Source organism: Rattus norvegicus, chromosome 14, assembly GCF_036323735.1.
Source record: "Rattus norvegicus strain BN/NHsdMcwi chromosome 14, GRCr8, whole genome shotgun sequence".
Lineage (NCBI taxonomy): Eukaryota > Metazoa > Chordata > Mammalia > Rodentia > Muridae > Rattus > Rattus norvegicus.
The window spans coordinates 80,216,247-80,233,334 of NC_086032.1; the positions used below are offsets into that span (position 1 = coordinate 80,216,247).

The 17,088-nt window shown below is 43.3% G+C and overlaps 2 protein-coding genes and 1 long non-coding RNA gene across 29 annotated transcripts in view; 1 reads left to right on the forward strand and 2 right to left on the reverse strand.

Annotated features, from left to right (window-relative positions):
• Window positions 1-3,422, reverse strand: part of Htt (huntingtin) — a 149,213-nt gene extending 145,791 nt beyond the window's left edge. For 5 of the 6 annotated variants that reach the window (XM_039091788.2, XM_006251230.5, XM_039091787.2 and 2 more), the window contains exon 1: window positions 3,056-3,255. In XM_039091788.2, coding sequence (XP_038947716.1) covers window positions 3,056-3,255 — 200 coding nt within the window. 6 annotated transcript variants of the gene reach the window in all.
• The window catches only part of LOC134481857 (uncharacterized), a 40,961-nt gene continuing 27,037 nt past the window's right edge, over window positions 3,165-17,088 (forward strand). The window contains exon 1 of the long non-coding RNA XR_010057721.1: window positions 3,165-3,702. This is a non-coding gene — a long non-coding RNA (uncharacterized LOC134481857). The remainder of the gene's footprint in view (window positions 3,703-17,088) is intronic.
• Grk4 (G protein-coupled receptor kinase 4) overlaps window positions 14,453-17,088 on the reverse strand; it is a 74,594-nt gene continuing 71,958 nt past the window's right edge. For 9 of the 22 annotated variants that reach the window (XM_063273520.1, XM_063273518.1, XM_063273519.1 and 6 more), the window contains one exon: window positions 14,540-16,869. In XM_063273520.1, the coding sequence (XP_063129590.1) occupies window positions 16,510-16,869 (360 nt within the window). In that variant the 3' untranslated portion in view covers window positions 14,540-16,509. Of the gene's footprint in view, window positions 16,870-17,088 lie in introns of all 22 variants that reach the window. The other 13 variants (XM_006251359.4, XM_039092352.2, XM_006251360.4 and 10 more) reach the window with 5 other exon arrangements.

Here is a 17,088-nt window from a genome sequence, read left to right on the forward strand (position 1 = left end):
TCACTATGGTGAATAGAGACAGATCCCCAGTGTTTGCTGGTCAGCCAGCTTACTAGAAATCAGCAGCTTTAGGTTCAGTCAGAGAAGTGGAGAGCAACAGAGAAAGACACTCAATGTTCTCTTTTGGCCTCTGCACACCCTACACACACACACACACTACTTACCATTCAAGAGTTGTGCTGCCCCCCACCTCTACTGTGATAGGGCATACCTATGGTTCCAGTACTGGGAGCATTTGGGAGGCAAAGGTAGGAGGATCTCTGAGTTCCAGGCCAGCCTGGTCTACAGAGTGAGTACAGCCAGGGCCACATAGAAGGACCCTGTCTCAAAACAAACAAACAAACAAACAAACAAACAAACAAACAGCAGGAATTCCCACACAGGAAAGCCTTTGACACGATCCCCTTGCAGGAAATCTCCTCTTCCATACACCCTCCTGGTAGATTTCTGACTCTTCAGATGTCGACTCAAAGTCTTCTACTAAGCAGACATTATTTGAATACCATGTCTAAAGCAGTCAAGCCTGGCATTTCCTAATCCCCTTCCCTACTGTACCTCATCACTTACTATGAACAAACTACCTTGCTCACTGTCTATGTCCCTCCCAAGAATTTTAGCTTCATGAGGTCATAACTTTGTTCCCTGCTAAAACCTGGAACTAGAATAAGTCTGGGCACACAGGAGATGATCAGCAAATATTGATAAATGAATGACTACGATCAGGAAACCTAATGAGGTCTATTAAAGGTGAATGTCAACTGCTTAAGGCCTATCGGACCCAATGCAGCCAGCTGAGCAGAGAACAAGTTCTCGGCTATTTCAACAGAAGCCCACGCATGGCTGTGACACTGGTTCTATGGAACACAATGAGAGTCATAAAAATAGAACAGATTCATTCTAAAACTGTTTTGGCTGGTCTCACTTTGAAAAAAGGACTTTTAAGCGGAGTGAGTGAACAGAATGCCAAAATCAAAGCTTCCAAGCAGTGAGTTTGTTACTTATTATTAATGAGCATTTGGTTTTTCACAGCAAAGTACATAGAAATATAAAATATACACTAATGGAGCTGACTTTGGAAAATGTTACAGTTGGTGATGTACAGTGTGGTAACAAGGGGTTGTTTAAGCTTTTAAAAGCTTTTGTTCCAAAACACTTTTGCTTATAAAGAATTTAAAAAGCCTGCCCTAACATATGCCCAAATTTTATCTGGAAGGACAAATGAAGTGTAACAGAGCTTGCTCCTTGGTACAGAGTTAGGAAACGGGAAGGGAGATGTTTTCATTATTTAGCCTTTTTTATCTATGGGACTGTATCATGTTTAATGAATTACTTAATTACTTATGCAAAAACAAACTAATTTGTGTTTGAAGCGGGTACAGAACACTCTCTCTGACAAAGACACACACACACACACACACACACACACACACACACACAAGTTTACAGAATATGTGGGAAATATGTAAACTTCCACAATTCCTACCACCAAGAGAGGCAGAGTCATGGTAATAATCTAAACAACTAACTAAAAAAATATTTGAACAGTCAAGCATGGTGCCACATGCCTTTAATCCCAGCACTGAGGAGGCAGAGGCAGGAGGATAGATCTCCATAAGTTACAGGAGTTACATAGTGAGACTGTCTCGAAAGCAAAAAGAAATTACTTATCTAGAGATAAGAGGTTTTCTATTCACAATTTTCACCTTATAGAAGATAAATTTATTCATATATTTTGTTCTACAAATAAGACAACATTTCTCCCCAAATCTTTATCTTTTAAAAGTAAACTCAGAACAGGGAAGGGATGCTATCAGAAACACAAAAACAAAAAAAAAAAAAATTAGTAAAAATGAGCTTGGAATAAGCTCAGTGGTATCATTAGAACACTTGTTTTCTAATGAGTTTTAATGTCCTTCTTTAGTAGGTTGTTTCCTGAAAGTTCTCCTTATTAATTATACAAGTTCAGATTAGAAATAAAATGCCCAGAGTTGAGAGAAAGACCTGAGCTCAAGAAATCACGGGGCTGAACACCCAGCATGGACTTCCAGGAAATATCTTGAGCATCTCTTTTCTCTTAGAGCATTGTGACTCATGATCTGTCTTCTGTTTCAATATTCTCTCCAGTCACAAGCAGTGAGCTTCCAAAGATCTATAAGATGTCAGTAAAGAACTAAACAGGAACTTTTACTGGTACACGAGATATCTACACAGAGTCTGAGTGGTCCATGTTCTAAAACAAGCTTGACTGCAACACTCCCGGGTGTAAACTGCACAATACCAATGTATCCATTTTATATACAACAGAAAATAGATAGGCAATAAATATCAGTCCACTCTTTCATATATATGCACATACACGTATAATTTGTATTAATAATCACACATAAGTAATTCACCGTGTACTTGACAAATACAACTCATCCAACTGCCTGCAGACCAACAGAGCATACAGAAGCACACCTCTCCAGCGATGCTTAAAACCTTGTTAACTACACTGCACCATGAACTAAACGAAAACGCCAGGAGAGTATGAAGTGCCTCAAGTCACAGGCTGCTTCAAGTGTCACTTGGAAAAAGAATATCCCATTGGATGCGTTCACACTCCCCCGCCCTCAGCACTCCCGCCGAGACCTCCTAAAAGCATTATGTCATCCACTATCCGCACATCTCTCACGCTGTCCTGCACTCCCGGCTCCCAGGCCTGATGAGGAGGTAACCCAAGAGATCTCTGCCTCTCCAAGTTCTCTTCACAACAGTCAAGTGCGCCACCGCCCCAGTTTCCCCCGAAGAGAGAAACAAGTTCGTTCCCTAACTTCGCAAACTGGGAACCGTGAAGGCACTGGAGCCGTGACGCTCCTCAGCGAGTCCCTCGCTGGCCTGACCAGGCTGTCTCCTCTGGGGAAGGCCAAAGACCCCTCAAGGCAAGGGCCCGGGCCGGGAAGGCCTGGCCTCAGGGAGGTACCGCGACCCTCTGGACAGGGGACCGCGTTGGCCATGCCCAGCACGCAGGCCAGGGGCGCGGGCCCCGGGCGGGAGCTGCGGCGCCCGGACTCACGGTCGGTGCAGCGGCTCCTCGGCCGGACCTGGCAGCGGCGGTGGTGGCGGCGGCTGCCCCTGAGGCGGCGGCTGAGGGGGTTGAGGCGGCGGCGGCGGCGGTGGTGGCGGCGCCTGCGGCGGCGGCTGCTGCTGCTGCTGTTGCTGCTGGAACGACTTGAGCGACTCGAAAGCCTTCATCAGTTTTTCCAGGGTTGCCATGACGGCCTCCTGCCCGACAGGACAGACCCTGAAGGCTTGGAGCCTATTCGCACTACGCAGCGCCACTTAGCAGCAAGGTAATGAATGGGGCTCTACGAGGTAGACCGAAGCGGAACCAAAGCTCCCAGCCATCTTGGGCCCGTCCCGGCAACCCTCGCGGCGAGTGCGTCCCGTGACGTCATGCCGGCGGAGGCGAGGCCACGCCAGACCTGCAGAATTGACAAGCGGATGCGTCGTCCTCTTTCTCAACGTTTGGTCGTGGGCGTGCCCTGCCTCTGCTAGTTTATTAAGACTCTCCGCCCCGCCGATGAGGCCCCGCCCCTTCCCGGCCGAAGAAAGCTCCTCTGAGTGAAAAAGCCAAGCAAGAGGATCGGTGGGCGAGGCAGGCTGCCAGATGAGGGGCGGAGCTGAGCCGAGAGTGAGCGCGGCAACGGCGACAGAAAAGTGGTGAGGGGGTGGGCAGAGGAGTTGGGGAGACCCGGAAGGAAGGAAGGGTTGGAAAGGGGAAAGAAAGAGAAGAAATTTCCCTGCATAAAGCCACACTACACCTGGAGTCACCGGGAAGGCGACTGTGGAGCTCGGAACCCAGAATCCAGAGAGGCTCTTTTTTCCACTAGCCAGGCAATGGCCTGAGCTTCAGTCCCGAGCGCAGCGAACTGGGGAGCTTTGGTCAGACACACTACAATGAGACCCAGACCCTGGGAACTGCTATACCCATCAGCCAGAATCTAAAAGGGGGGTCTCATTGCCACCAGGGCTGAGGTCCTTGTCTCTAGAGCCTCCATCTCCCAAAGGTAAACAATTAAAAGCAGGAAGCTAAGAATGGTGCGAGTACACCCAGGCTGTTCCTTCAGCCTGCCTAGCAAAAAGTGTTGGCTTCAGCCGGGTATGGTGGTGCATGCCTTTAATCACAGCACTTGTAGAATGCTTTGAGTAGCATGCACAGAAGCTCTGGGTTTAATCCCTGCACTTTATAAACCAGGAGTGGTAATCATGCCTGTAATCCCAGCACTCAGCAGGTGGGAGGAGGATCAGGAGTTCTAGAGTTTCCCCTTGGATTCATAGTGAATTCAAGTCAGCATGGGCTATATCAGAACTTGTCTCAAAAGAAAAAGGAAAAGGGAAAAAGAAAAGAAAAAAAAAAAAAAGCCAGGCAATGGTAGAGCACACCTTTAATCTCAGGAGGCAGAGGCTGGCAGATCTCTTGAGTTCGAGGCCAGCCTGTTCTGCAAAATGAGTTCCAGGACACAGAGCTACACAGAAACCATCTCAAACAAACAAACAATGTGCTGGCTCCTGAAAGAGCTGTCTGGAGGTGATCCATGCTGTGAGAAATCCAATGAAGCTTCGGGCTACCTGTAAGACTCAAATGCCCTATTCCATGGCCATAAGACACTCCCTTTTCTCAAAATGGTCAAGTATACAGAAACCAATATTGTTCCTATAGGGGTATAAGCAGCCCGCTCCTGTTAAACTGCCAAGGACAGCAGAGAAACAGTCTTTAAATTCCATGTCCCTCCTGTTACTAATGCCACTGTTGGATGCACAGAGCCAGTGCCAGCCCTCACATGAGGCAGTCTCTAACAGCTGGTCAGGGCTGGTAGGTGCTAGTAGGCAGACTTGGAAGAAGGCCCAGTGAGCCCTGCCTCAGCATTCTCTAGGTTATGGCATCCCTGTTCCCAAGTATGGGCAGCTAGTAACTGACTTCTAATGAATACAAGGCAAAGATAATGGGATGTCACACAGTTGTTAGGTTACAAATGTAAATTCAGTCTTGCTAACTACTAACTTCTCAGCTAAGGAACAATTAAGGAACAATTGACAAGACTTAAAACATAACTGCCCATGGCCAACAGTCAGGACAGACATTGGTGGTCCATCAGCCTACATAGGAAGTAACCCTGCCAACACCACTAAAGCTCTAAAGTGATTCTTTTGAGGCCGAGCTCTCAGATAAGGCACTGGTACCTAATTGTCCACTGTGAGTGAGAAGTGGTAACAAAAGACTGATGTGAGCCGGACCAAGATTCTGGACCCACAGAAACTAGATAGTTATAAATATGTTTAGCTAGGCAACTATACTCTGGTAATTTGTTTGGCAACAATAAGTATACTGGTTGGCTTATACTGCCTGGGAGTTATCAATAGTCATTTATATTCTCAAAGTCCTTCAAATTAAAATTCCAAATCAAGGTGTTGGCAGAGCAGCTTCCACTTGGGGCCTCACGCCATCATCCTAATTTCTATGAACACGTAAGTAATGGAACTAAGATCTAGTAACCTCACTTCTGATAAAGACTTTCCAGGACTTAGTGGTACATGCCTGTAATCCTTGCAGTAGGGAGGCTGAGACAGGAGAATTTAAAGTTCAAGGACAGCTCTGGCTACCTAGTGAGTTCCAATCCAGACTAGCTACTCAGACAGACCCATGAGAAAGGCCAACATCTACTCCCTGAACACAAGACCATTCTGCTATTCTAAGGAGTTAACTGTTTCAGTATATAAATTACAAGGTGATACCGGATGTGGTTCCATCCATAAAACCAAGCCACATTCTAGCAGTTACTCAGGCCTGACCTTATTCAGAAATACAAACTGGTTTGTTTGTTTTTGTTTGTTTGAAATCTGGGTAACTTGCCATTCAGCTAAGACACCACAGCTAACTGTAATCACCTGACTTAAGTCCTGGCCCCTGAGAAGCAGAAGTAGTATTGCTTCTAGGAAGTGTTCTGCAAAGGAAAGGGTGCATCCACTTTCTTCCTGGTTCAATGAGTGTGCGTGTTGCTTCGCAGTACAGCAGTCATTTTGGGTCAATGTAAAACTCACATCCTGGGATAATGCAGCCGGAAGGAGTTGGAAATATCATTCTAGCTGCTTGCCCATTTCTGGATTTCTTTCTCCTATGACAGAGCAAAACATTTCCATTTTGTCTAAGTCCTAGTTATACTATTAGATGCACCTACACTAAATTTTTTTTCTTTTCTTTTTTTCGGAGCTGGGGACCGAACCCAGGGCCTTGCGCTTGCTAGGCAAGCACTCTACCACTGAGCTAAATCCCCAACCCCCCTACACTAAATTTTAATCAGTTCTGAGGAATCTATATGTCACTGAGACCACCATATGGCAATATAAGTCTAGCCTTTCCAGGAAGAAAGTCATCTGCCTAGAACAACATATAAGGTTGACAGAGTATCTGATGAGAAAGCCTTGTAAAAAGAGCTGTCAAGCCAAATTTAAGGGAAATGATATTAATCTTAGCCCTTGAGAAATAGAGGTAGGTGGATTTCTGTGAGTTGGAGGCTAGCTGTATTGCATAGAGAGACTATATCTCAAAATTTAACTGGGAATGAAGAGATGGGTCAGCCATTAAGAACACTGGGGGCTGGAGAGATGGCTCAGTGGTTAAGAGCACTGACTGTTCTTCCAGAGGTCCTGATTTCAATTCCCAGAAACCACATGGTGGCTCACAACCATCTGTAATGAGATCTGATGCACTCTTCTGGTGTGTCTGAAAACAGCTATAGTGTACTCACATATATAAAATAAATCTTTAAAAAAAAACCAAAAACAAAAACAAAAACAAAAAAACCCACTTGACTGCTCTTCCAGAGGGCCCAGGTTCAAATCCCAGCACCAACAAGGCAGCTCACAACTGTAACTCTAAGATCTCACACAAACATGCAGGTAAAACACCAATGCACATAAAATAAAAATAAATATTTAAAATAACGTACATAAGAAAACATTTAAGAGTAATACATGATGTTTTGATAATGTATACCTATAATATATATCCATCTCTTCAAACAATGATCATTCCCTTTCAAAAAGACAGTTTTTCAAAGTTCACAGAAAAGTTTGGCATACTTCAAAAAAGTCATTTAGAATTTAACACCGTGGAGAAATTGGCCTAGTATCTCTAAAGCCTTAAAATTAGGCCCAATGCCCGAACAACAGAGATCAATAATTGATCCTAGAGGAGGGCAATCAGGAATGTGTGACATGATCTTTACTACAGCAACACTGAAAAGTATCCAGAACAGACAGACTACTTAAAGGAGTTGTGAAGCAGGCAGAGTAGAGAGCCAGGTTGTGGCTAGAGCCTCCTTTTCTCCTCTTGAGTGCTGTCAGCTCACCTCTCTGAGTTTTGGACACCTGATAAAATAGTCCCTATTGCTGCAATGAAAATTTTATCAAATCTCTCTTCCTTTAGTTCCTTGATCAGTTTTCACTTTAAATCTTAATATTATTTGCCTATGTAAGCACTCTAATCATATGTGGGGCAAATCGACTTTTTTTTATCATTGTGATAAATTACCTAGGAGATCACCTTCAGAGAAGAATCTTTGATTTCAGTAGTTTCAGTCCATGGTCACTTGGTGTCACTGCTTTTGACAAGCCTGTGTCTGGTAACACATTAACTCACATTCAGGGATGTGATTGGACAGGTGACTTACCTCCTGGTGGAAAGAAGAACCTGAGACAAGGTATAACCTCAAAGACATTCTCAGTGACATATTTCCTTCAACCATCCCCATGTTCTCACAGTCTTCGGGTATGAACTCATCAATGGATTAATCTATTAAGGTAGCACAGCAACCTTGTGATCCAATTAGCTTTCTCTACATCACCATCTGGGAGCAAAGCCTTCATATGGAGTACTTCATATCTAAATCACAACATTCTGTCTCTGGCTCCCAAAAACTTAGGTCCATTTCATAACACAAAATGTGCTTAGTTCATCTCTAGGGGTTCTCAAAGTCAAAAGTCCAAGTTTAAAGTCTCTTCTGATACTCAAGCAAATTCTTAGCTGTGAGCCCCTGTAAACCAAAAAGAAAAGTTATATACTCCCAATATACAGTGGTAGGCCAGGGTCCATGTATGAGGATTCTAGAAGAACAGAACTGATAGAATAAATAAATATTAAAAGGGGATTAAGCTGGCTTACACCGGACAGTCTAGGCAGTCCAACCACACCTTTCTGCGTGTTGGTAGTGAGGCTAAGATCCTGGTAGGTGTTCAGTCTACCAGCTTAGATCCCTCAGCAGTATCAGTCTGGGGCTGAAAACATAGAAGATTTCTAGAGAGCTGCCAGTCTTCAGTTCAACTGGAAAGCCAAAACAAAAGTAAATCCCGTGTGCTGATGTCAGTGAAGGATAGCAGCAGTAGCACCAACAGGAGAGATACATTCATGAGCAACGAGCTAAAACAGGCAAAGCAAGCACCTTTTCCCTCAGGCACTCTTATACATGGGCTGCCCCCAGAAAGTAAGGTTTACACTGAGAGAAGATCTACCCCTCAGTGAATTCAGGATATACCTTGACAGGTCCACCCAGAGGTGTCACATGATTTCAGATACAATAAAATTGACAATCAAGATTAACTACCTAGTACAAATCGTTACTCCAAAAGGGAGGAATAGGAAAATGTCAAGGAGGAAGAGAACCCAAACTTGGCAAGACACCCATTACTCTGGTCGTTCCTGTGCCTAGTTTATGGGGCACGTGCTGGTATAAGGTGAACCCCAAAGAGCCTGTAACTGTGACAGGCTGTGACAGCCTGTAACCTTGCCTACCACCGCCTGCCTTGCAACAACCATGGGCTGGCTCTGCTTGCTCCTCAGCATACCTTGCACATTCGTGTGGTCTCCAATGCAGCTTCAGTTTCACTCACAGCATCATACATCACTTTCTCAGGGACAGCTTAAAGAAGCTCCAGTCCTGCAAGCAGCTGCCTGATCTCCCAGGGTTTAGTGAAAATAAAGGCCCATGTGCAAGTATTTTAAGAACATACCCACATGGATGTGCCATACATATAGCAACTTGCTATATAATATGTAGTGTCACTGACTATACAAACATTTGGGAAGTTATATGTTCTGTGTTTTCCTAAGGAGATGAAGGACAAGGTAAAAACTGAGAATTCTTGAACCTCTCCCCACAAGATATCAATACCAATATTTGGTGGCATGAAAAGAATGTATGACCCATTTCACGTAAAACGCCCTTCATCTCCAGCTCACCTGAACTACAAGGGACCCCAAGGAGCCACAAAAAGGTAACCCAACCTACTGCCAAATCCCTATGTCCCTCCTTGCAAACACGTAAGCTAGACAGCCTGTGGATGTGTTTGGGCCTTGGTAATGAAAATGTGGATGAGAGGCCCTGGAAGCAGCTTGGGGATGGCTTCACAAGTGATTCTTGGAAGAACAATCCCAGTTGTTATCTGTCCAGCCTTACCTTCTTACACTGTGAAAGATCTAGAAAGGCCTATGGAGAGTGGCCCTTGGATCTAAAAGGGGTGTCTTAGTCAGGGCTTCTATTCCTGCACAAACATCACAACCAAGAAGCAAGTTGGGGAGGAAAGGGTTTATTCAGCTTACACTTCCACATTGCTGTTCATCACCAAAGGAAGTCAGGACTGGAACTCAAGCAGGTCAGGAAGCAGGAGCTGATGCAGAGGCCATGGAGGGATGTTACCTACTGGCTTGCTTTCCCTGGCTTGCTCAGCCTGCTCTCTTATAGAACCCAGGACTACCAGTCCAGGGATGGCACCACCCACAATGGGCTGGTTGAAAAAAAAATGCCTTACAGCTGGGTCTCATGGAGGCATTTCATCAACTAAGGCTCCTTTCCCTGTGATAACTCCAGCTTGTATCAAGTTGACATACACAACCAGCCAGTACAGGGGTCCTAGTGTGTATAGTGTTCATTCCAACTTGAATATCACCTCAGTGTTCTTTTTTCTTTTTTTTTTTTTTTTGTTCTTTTTTTTCGGAGCAGGGGACCGAACCCAGGGCCTTGCACTTCCTAGGTAAGCGCTCTACCACTGAGCTAAATCCCCAGCCCCAACCTCAGTGTTCTTTATTGAATACCTTACCCTAAATCTCAGTCATGTCAGGACTGAACTGAAATACAGAATACCAAGTTGATATGAGAACTGGCTGGCATGGGAGAAATCCTACACATCTAGCACCAGCATTGCGGCACTGAGAGTGGCATGGCATTAGAAAGAAAGTTCATTTTTTTAGTTTCATGGGTGGCTCTTAGGTGTTCCTGGTTCAAAATCATTCACTTCTACACATATAAACAAGCACAGTACTGAAGTAACTTGTCTTTCAGTAAAGGGTCATGTTTGATAGTTTCTGAAAAACACTTCCCTTCACCTCTAAGTCAAAGGTCGGTACCTCACCCCTTTCTTGCCCCTTTGTCCTCTGAGTGGTGCTTTTTTGAGAAAAACAAAAACCAAAAGACCTGGAGCCACCATGCCTTCTCAATTTCTAGAATTCCTGAAAGTCGTTATAAATGTACCCTGCCTTGGGATCCAGCGGTATCAATGAAATATTCTTCATGTGCAGCCAGTGCAGGAATGTGGTGAATTCTAGTATTATGTTGCATTAGCATCCATTACACCAGAAACAATGCTCAGTCGCTGTGATGGTTGTCACCACTGTTGACTTGACAGCATTTAGAATCATCAGGGAAACCAACCTCTGTATATAGTTGTAAATTAACTGAAGAGGAAAGGCCCACATTAAATATGGGCAGGAACATTCTAAGGGCTGTAGGGCTGTGGTCTCAGACTAAATAAAAAGGAGAAAGCAAGCTGAGCACCATAATTTCATCACTCCTTTCTGACAGCAGATGCAGCTGCTTCCTTACCTGCCATGGTAGACTCTCCTTTGAAGCTGCAAGTCAGAATAAATCCTTCTCTTCTGATATGACTCACTAGGTTACAATACTAAATAGAGAATGCTAAGGCAGTACTGAAGTTGTAAACACCTTTAGGCCAAGAGCCCACTCGAGCTCCAAACTTACCTTTTAGATATTCATTCTCTCCTCATGCAAGAGAAAGGTAAAACTGGACGACCTTAAGTTGCTTTTGTTAACTATTTTGATACTTCAATGATATAAGTACTACAACTGACACTGGTACTAAGAGTGGTGTTGTTGCAGTGATAAAGATGATTGCATGCTTCTTGGGCTTCTGGAACTGGTTTATGGGGGGAATGTGGAAGAGTTTGGAACTTAGGAGGAAAAAATAGTGGTATACTATCTGCAGAGTTAAATGGGCCTTTCTGGTAGAAGCCTAGAAGACAAGAATGTTGAGAGACAGAGAGAGTAGGAAATGATTCATAAGTAGTATGAAAAAATATAATAAGGATCTTGGTCCAGATTCCCAGCACTCACTTTAAGAAGTCAGGTCTTGGAAGCCAGAGAGATGAGTGAACAGTTATGAGCCTGTACTGCTTTTGCAGAGGACCTAGTATGACTCACAGCACCCACACAGTAGTGCACAATTTTCCACTTCCACAGAATCCCAACTCTTCCTTCTGACTTCTGAGCGGACAGAGGAATCACAAGGCACCAAGTGTTAGATTTCAAAGTGCCAAATAAAGTCAGAAAGAGACCAGAATCTGACTTCATCAAAAAGGACTTATTTCTGTGGGAAAAGGGAGTCTTTGAGGAGTGAATACTTGAAGTTTATATAGAGGCATGGGGATGAGGTATAATGTTACATGTAAGTCTGTAGTCTCTCCTTTCTGGTATTGTCTACTCAATCCTTTCTAGAGTTCACTGATAATACTCTGAACAAAGCCAGCTATAACCTCACAGGAATTCTTTTTTTTTTTTTTTCTCAGAGCTGAGGACTGAACCCAGGGCCTTGCGCTTGCTAGGCAAGCGCTCTACCACTGAGCTAAATCCCCAACCCCAGGAATTCTTCTTTTACAACTAAGGCCCTCCATCACCAGGCCTAAATGTGGCGCATATACATACATGCAGGCAAAACACTCATAAATATACATATTATTTTAAAAAACCTTTTAAAAAAGCCAGGTATAGTTGCATGCTTCTGTAATCCTGGGGCTGGAATAGAGACAGGTGAACCTACATAGCTTATAGCCAAAAGATTCAGTGAGTGAAAGACCTTACCTCAAAAGATAATGTGAAGGCAATCAAGGAAGATGCATATACAAAGGATACTGGGAGAAATGTAGGTAGTAGACAGTCGGTGACCTGGCTCATGAAGCTTCAGAGGGAACGAGAACATGACCAGGGACCAGCTAGTAGCATGTGCTAGTCTAGCAAACAACCTAACTCTATTCAGTGCATGTCCAAAGAACTTGAATGAGGCTGAATTTGAATATAATGAATTAATGTTTTGGTGGGAATATCAAGGCAGGATTTCATTCAGGTTGTGTCATGGTTACTGCTTACTGTTGCTATCCAAGTCTACAGTCAGAGACAGAGAGAGTAGGAGAGAGGGTAGAGGGAGAAGAGGGGAGAGCAGAGCAGAAAGATCACTGCGAAGTTTGGCAAGGAAAGATATATAACAAGGAGAGTACAGATGGAGAATCCTGGCATTCTGCACTGAAACAAAAGGAAAGCTATCTTAAAGACCCCCAACCCAATGACGTTTCCATCTTATGGAAATGTACACTCATGTACCAGATGGGAATGAATCCAAAATGAGAATGCTGCTGAAAGAATTGCCTACTAGTGCTTAGGAAAGTGTTTCCCAAGATCATCAAAGGGGCCAATGCAACTGTGGTCCAAGGGGATCAGGCTCCATCCCAAGCTAGCAGCAGAATTCTGGCAGTGTTATACACATGGTTTAGATGCTATAGGAATGAAAGAGATGGGATTAAGGAGGTCACAGAGTCTTAAGAATCACTGAGGCTAAACACTGTGTGACAAGTTTCAAGTCCTTGTAAACAAATCCTAGGCAAAAGCTGAAGTTGTACTGGAGTCCTTGTGTCTTCTTTTCTTTTATTGTTGAGAAAAAATAGTCCAGACAAAAGCAACTTAAATGTTGGAGAGAGATGGTCATCAGGTAAAGGCACTTGATGTCAAACCTAATGAAGTGAGTTCAATCCCTGGAACTATATAGTAGAAGGAAAAAAATCAACTCCTGTAAATTGTCTTCTGACCTCTGTTGAAAGTATTTCCTGAAAGCATTAACTGAAGACTGGAGACCCTCCCCTAGAGTAGGCAGTACCTTCTGGAGGCAGCCTAGATATAAAGAGGTCGGAAGGAAAAGCAAGACCACGTTTCAAAGGCTACATTTGGCCTTATTGCTGTCATGCTTCATGGATATTATGGCCCAGCTTCTTCAGCCTTCTTAACATAGACTGAAAATCAGCAACTCTCCAGGAGTTCTTTAAGCCTTCACTTCCAAACTGAGACTGCTAAGGCTTCCAGACTCAAGGACTGAACAGCTATCACAGGTTCTAAGCCCATACTGTGCAAGCTAATCTGATCTATCCCCTTTATAACATATTATTTCAATTCTGTTCTTCTAGAGAACTCTGACTAAAATCCCCTGATCTGCACCCCACTGAAGTGATAATTCAGACATGAAGCTCTCCTCACTACAGCATCACCATACTTCACAGTGACTTAGTGGTAATTGGACCACAAGTATCACAAAAGCACCAACAGTCCCAGGGAGTGGCCCTACCCCCTGGCCAGTACTAGTGGCCATATTCATTAATGAAGTTTACATCAAGTGTAACATTCCTCCCAGGAGACAAGCTATATGTTTTCTTGATCCCAGTTAGTTCCATATTAGGAAGATCAAGATTAGAAGTGTTCTTTCATGTTTCAGAGCATGACTTTACAACTCCACTTGGCCCTCAAGATGTATGTCAAGAACCGAAACATAGTGCTCATCATCCAATGGCAGGGCTGAATGGAAATGTGATCCATTTGACAAGAAAGCAGAGGCTTAAAGAACTGGATTCAACTCAGTAAAGAACAGTCCAAGTGGATGAGGAAGCAGACAACTGGATAGAACAGGATTTGAGTCAGAGCATAAGAGACGTCAGTGGACTATAGGGAAAACTTATTCACTTTGCATGAGATGTAGTGGAGTCCCAGGAAAATGACGTGTGTCTTCAGGTAACATTTAACTACATGTTGGGCCTAAAATCTACCCCAGACCTCCAGGGGGTAAGTGAGTACCAAAGCAGGAAGGGGAGGGGAGATTGAAAAAAAAATAAAGGGAAGAATCTATGATTATGGAAAGAGATTTGAATTTATAAAAGTGGCATTCATAGTTCAGCAAGAACCTAAGCAAAGTTGAAGGAAAGCTAAACAGGGTTCTGAAAAGTATTGGGACAGATACATAGAGAAAAGATTTTGAAAACTGTTCAAATACACAAGACATCCACACTTGGAAGTTTCAGGGCACACAGTGGTATTCACAGGGTTCTTCTTTAATCCAGCTTCAGTAAAAAGACAATACAAATATTAATGTAAAAAATACATGAAAGCACATTATAAACAGTGTTACAGACCGTTTATTACAATTTATGGAAAGGACAAGACACTGGGTATGTGACAGATTCCTTCTTAACACCAGGGTCTTGCTTTGTGGTCTGCACAGTGAATGGTCAGTGTTCTGTTGGCTCCCTCTCCTCACTGTGGGCAATGTTCAGGCAGGCCTGCAACAAACAGCACAATGGCCAGCCTCAGCTATGTCTCTAATGCCAAGATGGCTTTGCTTACTTGAGTAGCCATGAGTTCTATAAGCATGTATTCAACCAACCCTGAATCAAAAATAGTCCAAAAAATTTTAAGTCTAATGACAATAAGTCATTTAAGTTTAAAAGCACGCTATAACTATTTGTATATTGTATTACATATTTATGTAATCTAGAGGTGATTTAAAGTAATCAGAAGTTCTGTGGCTTGTATGTAAACACTATCCATTTATAAAAGAGACTTGGGCACTTTTACACTTTGGCAACTTGGAACCAATCTCCAAAGATATCTAGGAACAAATGATATAATGTTCTCAAAACTAGGAGGACACTAATTGTGAGGCCAACAAAAACTTTAAATATATTTTTCTTATTTACTTCAAGAAATGGAATTCTAAATGCATTCCCAGCCTCTCAGGAAACTGAGCCAAGAAGATCTCAAATTTAAGACTAGCACAGACAACTTAGTAAACCCATTTCAAAAACATTTTAAAAATAAAGGGTGGGGAGTGTGGACATGTTGCTAATCGTTAGAGTATTCATGTATACAAGTGGTCCTAACTTTTATCCCTGTGCTGTAAAAATAACATTTAAAGGCACGTGCGTAACTTATATACAGAGGAACTAGCTCAAGATGAGTTCTGCCGCTTCGTTACTGTTGCTAAATCAAATGCAACAGCTGAGTAAGTGCAGGAGACAAGGAGACTCCTTAGCTCCTTGACCCACAGATGCCATTGTAAGAAGGTGCTCCATACTGCACAGCCCTATTCTGTCGGTGGCAAGGCCTTCAGTGAATGTCGAATGCGCTCTGAATAAGGAGGGACACACAACAGGACTTCACTGGATACAGAAATAGACTAATTTGGTCAGTGCATTTAGCTATCCCCTAGTTAAGACAGAAAATGTGGGCATAACACAATCACTTTGGGATATTTTTACCCACTGAAGTCTTGTTTTTCTATATTGAAAAAAAATACAAATTAGGATGCTATCAAAAGAATCTTAGTAAATTCCTCAAGAAATGATAGGTATGAGGAAAAAAGGAAAAAAGATTTGGAAGGTTAAAAAGCAAAGCAATCCACTCATAGGACATTTTGCTTGGTGAAGTTATTTTCTAACCTTATCAGGTATGCTACTACTTACTTTTAATCCCAGCACTCAGGAGGCTGAGGGAGGGGACAGGAAGACAGGGTTTTCCCTGGCTACAGAGCAAGAGTAACGTTACTACAGAAAGTCTCTTTAAACGACTTCCACTTTTAGAAGGGAACCTGCTTTTCCTGTTGCTTGGACATGAGAGAGCAGTAGTTGGAGTCAGAACAAGGAGGACTAAACATGCATTGTTTGTGGGAGTTCCATCAGATGCTGACCTTTAAGCAAGGTCAAAATGTTTTGTCACCAAAACAGGAAGCAGCTTCAGTGCTAAGAGTCATTGCTTTGTGGATCAGAACAATCTTTCCACGAGCATGGAGAAGACTCTACTGGTAACTTTACATAGAATCATATTGCTTTTAAACTATATGAAACGTGTGTGTGTGTGTGTGTGTGTGTGTGTGTGTGTGTGTGTGTGTGTGTGTGTGTCCTTCCTTCTGTCTTTGTTGATCTGTCTCCTCTTGATCCTCTTCTTCTCTTCTTCCTTCTCTTCTGACAAGGACTTACTAGTGAGCTGGCCCCAAACTCACAGTAACTCTTCTACCTTTAATCCCAGCATTCGGGAGGCAGAGGCAAGTGGATCTCTGAGCTCAAGGCCAGCCTGATCTATAAATTGAGTTCTACACATAGAAGCTCTGTCTTGAACCTACCCCTCCCCCAAAAGTGCTATTTTCCTGAGGAAATATTTTCCTTTTGACACATATAATACATAATGGGAGGGGGGTTTCAGTACACGTGTGCACACCCTTGATTCTCAGAACCTGAGCCCTCCTACTATGCAGACATTCTAACCTAAGCAATAGCCCCAGCCACCACAGTTTACTTTTGCAAAAGATTTTTTTTACCGCTCTTCTGAAGAGTCTATGGAAGAAGTTTCTCTTTGGTCTAAGAATACAGGAACATATCTTGTGTTTTTCAAGTGGTGACAGACCTTTATCTTCATATTCATTGAGGTCCTTGAAACATCCAGATTCAATCATCTGTATGCATAAAAGACAGGACAAAACATCTTTGGAGACACCAAGAGCAGCTCTGTGATCTCCTAGTGTTATCAGCTCTTACCCAGTACCTGACCTCAATGTGGGGCACCTTATAGCTCCCAGACCTTCTCTGGTTCCATGTTCCTGACTTCCTGGTTACTGACCTCTTGGAATAAATAAAGTGGCCTCTTGTTCCTCTTTCTTGAAGTGTACCTCCCA